This window comes from Nicotiana attenuata, unplaced genomic scaffold (assembly GCF_001879085.1).
Source record: "Nicotiana attenuata strain UT unplaced genomic scaffold, NIATTr2, whole genome shotgun sequence".
Classification (NCBI taxonomy): Eukaryota; Viridiplantae; Streptophyta; class Magnoliopsida; order Solanales; family Solanaceae; genus Nicotiana; species Nicotiana attenuata.
The window spans coordinates 40936-47568 of record NW_017673602.1 but is presented as its reverse complement, the minus strand read 5'-3'; the positions used below and the strand labels follow the sequence as shown (position 1 = coordinate 47568).

The window sequence follows — 6633 nt, the reverse complement described above, 5'->3', positions numbered from 1 at the left end:
ATAATGAGATTTAATTTTAACACTACTGTGATTGCTAATTGTAGTATTATATGTCTATGCCTGAAAGTAATTATATTAATATGATTCCTAAAGATAATTATGAACGATTCCTAATGTGTAGTATTATGTCCTAAAACTAATAGGATTGCAAGGCTAATATCTAGAATTCCGGTTATATCCTTTTACTATAAGTTATTATGCTTAATATTATAAGGTTATTTTTGTAAACCGACATTGTATTCATGCTTTATATATATATATATATATATATAAGCATAAATATTTTATGCTAAATGTTGAGCGACTAATATGCTGATCATCGACTTTTATGCCCTTAGATATTTATATAATCTAAGAATATAATTGTAAATAACTCAAAGGCAGAATTCTTTTTTGATTTAATCTACACATACTGTCTAACAAAATATTACTTGAGGCTCTTGGTATGTCACAACCCAATTTCTCCTATAGGCCATGATGACATCCAACGTCGCTGCTAGGCAAGCCAACGGTGAACTAGTCATGTATGTATTCTTTCTAATAATTTAAAGTAGTTGATTTTTATTTGTTAAGTAAATAAGAAGTGAAAAATTTAATAAAGTAAGCGTAAAATTTTTTTTTTTTAAAAAAAAGCAAGTGCAGTGAAATAAATACTCAAAAGCTATCAAGTGTAAACTATCATGTTTCCAAGACCTGGTGTCACAAGTGTATGAGCGACTAGTAAAATATACAAAACACTACGCTATTGTCTGAAATAGAATAGACGGAAAGCAAATACAAAAGAGAGGCTGCGGATGCTGTAGAACGGCCGAGAGCAGCTCACCACTAAGCCTCGGGGTAACGGGGGTGTGCGCCGGAATGACTGCCAGATGCACCTGCCTCAGATCCTGCACAATTAGTGCAGAAGTGTAGCGTGAGTACATAAACAACATGTACCCAGTAGGTATCTAGTCTAACCTCGAAGAAGTAGTGACGAGGGGTCGACATCGACACTTACTATGGGCCAACAAATAAAATACAGAAATTCTAAATAAGCATGAAATATGTGAATAATAACAATAACACGATAACAAGCAGTGAATAAATGATTCTTTAACTGATAAAAGATTTCAAAAATGTCCAACCAACACCTACTAACTCCAAATCAATTTTTGTAATTAAATAAATTGTAACCTCTCAAACCATAAAATAATATCAAGTGTAATCGGGCTCTGAGTGTTATCACGCACGATTTATGCCGAGATCGTACGGCCCGATCCAAAATACTGTGTGCACTGCCGAGGGTAGAACAAAGCGAACCATTGAAAGTGTACATCAACGAAAAATTATTGTCAGACGACTAAAAAATAACTATCATATATTACTAAGAAAATTCTCCCATAAGAATATGTTAATAAATCATATGTTGTCAATTTTTTTAGTTTTCGCTAAACATATATTTACTTATCAAAAACAAAGTAAGATTGAAATAATGTTCATGTAAGAAAAAGTCCGAAAAATCCGACAAAATCGAACCAATCCAAACCGATATAGTTGGTTTGGTTTGGTTTTGATAAAGACCGAACTAACCCGGTCCATGTACAACCCCAGTGCTTGTATGGGCTTGCTAACGTTATCAATCTCAAGCTCAAATAAGGGAGAAGAATCGCAGGTAGGTTGATAGCCAGCGGAAAGCTTGTCAATAATAATTAATCCTCACAAGACAATTGAGCATAAAGAAAGAAGTAATGATTCATATGACTAACACCGACTTGATTGGGACAAAGATGTAACTATTGTTGTAATATACGTACTAAATAAAGAAACGGGTGGAAGTTTCATCTGTAGAAGCCGGCAGGAGAGAAGGTTCAAAAGTCCAAATGGTTATGTTTTTATATAATTAATGGAGTGAAGAAGGTCAGCTAAACAGCACCAAATTCTTGGAAACCAATGATACATCTACTCTACTAACAATTGATGCAAATGCATCCGTTGCTTTCGACTCCACATGTATACTCTATACAAGGTATAAATATTCTTGGAAATATGTATTTACTATTAAACTTGTGCCTATTAGACGTTACCATAAACTTGTAGTCGGTGCATTGATCAACTTTACTCTTGATCAGAACAAGATCGTAAAATTGGACTTTCGAGGTTATTGATAGCCCTATCAACAAAGAAATTTTAAAACTTCAAAAAAGGAACGAAATAAAAATTCTTTTAACCAAAGTATAACGGAAGTCTTAAAACATTGTCAAAAAGTAAAGGGTATCAATGGCCTGGAAGTGTAACAAAAGGTAATCTTAGGCAGAATAAATGAGGTCCAAGCAATAAGAGCTTGACATTATCAATGATTTCTTCCTCTTCCATAGGACTTTTTGGCTTTATCTACTTTCAACTAGTGTTGTACCTAAGCTGTGAACTGCATGTATTCTTCATGGGTAAAAGGACAATCCCATATAAAAGAAACAAAATTTCTAGAAGGAATACTACAATGTGATGGCAAAATTTTTTGTAGTCACTCAGTTGAAGGAAATCCTAGCAGTAAAAAGGGCAAAACGTAGAGCCAGATAATCGACAGGCAACAATAAGCAAATTATCATCTCCTTGCAGCAATCTTGAGCAGAGGACATACAATTCCCTGTATCTGTTGCAATGTCTGTTGTACTCTTATTTCCTCCTCAACGTCGCGTTTAAGATTCCTAATGTGACCTCTCAGTTCATCTGAAGACTTAATATCTTCAGTTCGCATCTCAATAACTTTCTTTGTCAAGCCCATCAAAAACCTTGAAAATCTAGGCATGGTGGAGTACCTCTGCAGAAACCTCAGAAGCAAACCAAGTTCCTCAGTTTCCAAGTTTGACACACATCGCAACAACTTCTTCCTAGCAACCAATTCCTCCATAACAGCAACTACATTTTCCGGGTTCTTCCCACTCAAAGCAGCTACCAAAGCCTCCTTATGCATAAATTTCTTCAACAACTTATCATGTTCCGCCACCTTAATCTTCTTAGGCTTCTTAATCAAGTAATCCCATTCGGATGGCTTCTCGTTCTGCCCCCGCTGAAAATACCTGAAATAAGATGGCCTCAACACCCGCCTCTGAGGCTCCTCCACCGGAGCAAATCCACCACCAAAACTCCCAAGTTCCAAACTTTCACTATCCTTCACCTTTCTCCTACCAATATACATTGCCCCATTCGACGCCCCAATCACCCTCGTAGAACAATCCGGGGAAAACCCAACAGACATTAGAGGATTAGGAAACCTCATCGAATGAGTAATCTTGAACTTAGCATAATCAAAAACCTTCATATATCCATCCAAAGACACACTCAAAATCCGATACTGCTGGGCCTCCTCGCCACTCTCCTTCCCAATTTTACCAACACAAATCGAAGTAACAGTCTTGTTATGACTCTCCATTGTATATAACAACTTCCCACCTCCAAGAACATCCCAAATCTTCACAGAATTCCCACCAGCAGTAGCAACTAACCCACCGGATGGCAAGTAAATCACATCCTCAACAGGCTTCCCATGATCAAACTCCATCACAGAACCCGAATTCAGAACCCTAACATCCCAAACTTTCACCGTATGATCATAAGAACCCGAAACAAACATATCATCACTAATCGGTGAAGCATCGCCACACCTCACATAATCCTTATGCCCCAAAAGATCGTAAATTTTGGACTCAGTAGTAATGTCCCAGTACTTAACAACAGCATCATCACCACCAGAGAACAGGTGGAGCTTATCGGCGCGTGGGTAACGGACAACACGAACGGGTCGGGTATGGCCGCGAAGACGACGGAGAGGGACACGGGATTTAAGGTCAAGAACCTGAACGGCGCCTGAAAGGTCACCGGCGGCGATGAGACGTCCATCCGAACGGAATGAAGCGGAGGTGACTGTGTCTTTGAAGGCGGAGGAGATGGTGGTTTTGGGTTCGAGAGTTTGGCCGGAGAAAATGGAAACAGTGGCAGAATGTGTGGCGGCGAAATCGTGAGGGGATATCGGGGAAAATGATACGGAGGTGATTGCAGAAACTAGGGTTTGGGATTGAAGGTCTTTAGGGGTTTTGAATGATCTCCAATACTTGGATTCAGGGGTTGGGGTAGTGGAATTTGCTGAAGTGGGTTTTAATTTGGGCTTCACCGGGAAAGTTCTTGCTATGGATTGATTTTCTGCCATTGTTGAAGCTCTCTGCTATGCAAATGAACTTCGGCTGAAGCAAGGGCGGCTCTAGGGTAAGGCAGCTTGCCTTAGCCCTCAAATATTTAAGAGCCCCAAAAATATAATATATGTAATTTATATTGATACAACCGTTGATAAAATATTTTAAATTCAATTTTTTTTTTTTAAATTTGATAGACGTAGGATTGAATGAGTTAATAGGATAAAAGATTTTTCTCACTAAATTAAATAATATACTTATCTTCTCATCAATTCTATTTTTCTTCTTCTTTATGTATAGTCTTTTTCATATTTTTCACTATTTTACTTTCGAATTTCAACTCAGATTCTCTAAACTAGCTATTCTTTTTTATCACATTTGATTACTCCACACGTCAGAAAATCTTTTGTGTCTCATCTTGTTTAACTAAGAAATCCCCAAGATAAGCGTATACAAGGTTCAAATTTGGTGTTTTGAATCCGATGCAAATTTGGTGTTTTGATGTTGCTTTGAGCATTTCGAAGGTTGGAACAAGTTTGAATGATGTTATGGGATATGTTGGTATGTTTGGTTGAGGTCCCGAGGGCCTCGGGTGAGTTTCGGGTGGTTGAACGGATCATTTCAAGTTGAAAAGATTGCAGAAAAATCTGTTGTTGGTGTTGCAGGCTTTTGGCCTTCGCGTTCGCGAGTGGACCCTCGCGTTTGCGAAGGGTTAGGATGGGAGGCTGTGAAGTTGGCCTTCGCGTTCGCGGAAGAGGTCACGCGATCGCGAAGGGTTGAGCTCAATGGTCACCGCGTTCGCGAGTGGTTGGTCGCGTTCGCGTAGAGGAAATGCGAGCAGCTGGGTCCAGGTCAGATTAGTCTTCGCGTTCGCGAGTGGGTGGCTACGTTCGCGGTGAGTTGTGAAGCTAAAGGTTCGTGTTCGCTTGCGTTTGGTCGCGTTTGTGATGAAGGGGAAAATGGTCAACGTAAGGTTGTGCTTCGCGAACGCGAGGCTTTGACCGCGTTCGCGATGAAGGATTTTTAAGTGTTGGGCAAATTGTTTTAAAAGACCATTTTTTCGATTGTGGGTCTAAGTTTCACCATTTTAAGTCAGTTTTAGAGCTTGGGAGAGCAAATTGAAGAGGGAAATCGAAGAGAACTTCATGGAGGTAAGAATTTTGGACTTAATACTCGATCCTACGTTGATTCTTATTTGTTTAAACATGAAATATGTGGAATTTAAAGCCTAAAATTGGGGAATTAGGGCTTGAATTTTGAGAGTGTAAATTGAGGATTTGGGGGGTCATTTGAGGTCCGATTTTGATGTTCTTGGTATGTACGAACTCGTGAGAGTGTAAGGATTCTATTGGTGTGATTTTTATTGGGTTCCGAGACGTGGGCCCGGGGGTCGGGTTTGGCCAATTTCGGGATTTTGTATAAATTGGATATTTTCGAGTGGGCTTTTGCTCCTTTAGTATATTTTGATGGTATAAATCTGTTTTGGATAGATTTGGAGCATCTAGAGGCCAATTCGAGAGGCAAAGGCATCGCGGGCTAGAGTTTGGATCGGATAGAGGTAAGTAATGATTGTAAATACTGTTCTGAGGGTATGAAACCCCAGATTTCACATCGTTGTGCTACTTGAGGTGACGCACCCGCTAGATGACGAGCGTGGGGTCGTGCACCGTTGGGGATTGTGACTCGGTCCATCCCGTACGACTATTAAGTCGCATATTTTACTTGAAAACTATTGATATTGTTATATTTTGGAACATATTATTGTGCTTGGGGCTAAATGCCATGTTTGGGCCTTGTGCCAATTGTTTGGACCCTTAAGGGCTTTTACTACTGTTTTACCTCACTGTTTTCGTTAATGGTTGCACTCAGTCATGCTATTTTCTTACTGTTTTTCATAACTTGGTTTTATTCACTCCTTTTGATTTCATAAATGACTTTGAGCCGAGTACTTATTTTACTATCAGCCCGAGGGGCTTAAGTGAGATAGGCCTGTGTTGTGAGGATACTATGGGATCGGGCTGCGCGCTGCAGCATGTGGTACCGATTGTGATATATGAGAGGCCGAGGGCTAGATTTATTATGCCACGAGGTGGCTTGTGATTGATATGAGGCCGAGAGCGTGTTTGATTATGCCACGAGATGGCTTGATATTGCGCTTGGGTCGTAAGGGGCCCCCATAGAGTCTGTACACCCCCAGTGAGCGCGGGTACCCAGTGTGTGTGATGTGTTATAGCCCGAGGGGCTGTTGTTGTTTCATATTGGAGCCCGAGGGGCTGTTCTTGATCCATGTTGCCCAAGGGGCGGTTCTTGATTCATGTTATGCCCAAGGGCTGATTACGATTAATTGTGAGGTAGCCCGAGGGGCTGGTTCTGTTGATATTACGCCCGAGGGGCGGTTTATGGTACATGTTTTGCCCGAGGGGCTGTTACGTTTCTAGCATTTTTACTCACTGTTTTTATCACTCGT

The 6633-nt window shown here is 40.1% G+C and overlaps 1 protein-coding gene across 1 annotated transcript; it reads right to left on the bottom strand.

Moving 5' to 3' along the window:
* Positions 1-2182: 2182 nt before the first annotated feature.
* LOC109216831 (protein SLOW WALKER 1-like) lies at positions 2183-4283 on the bottom strand. The gene has a single exon (XM_019381032.1). It carries the CDS (start codon positions 4181-4183, stop codon positions 2582-2584), a length of 1602 nt encoding a protein of 533 aa, XP_019236577.1. The 5' UTR covers positions 4184-4283; the 3' UTR covers positions 2183-2581.
* Between the last annotated feature and the right edge of the window lie 2350 nt (positions 4284-6633).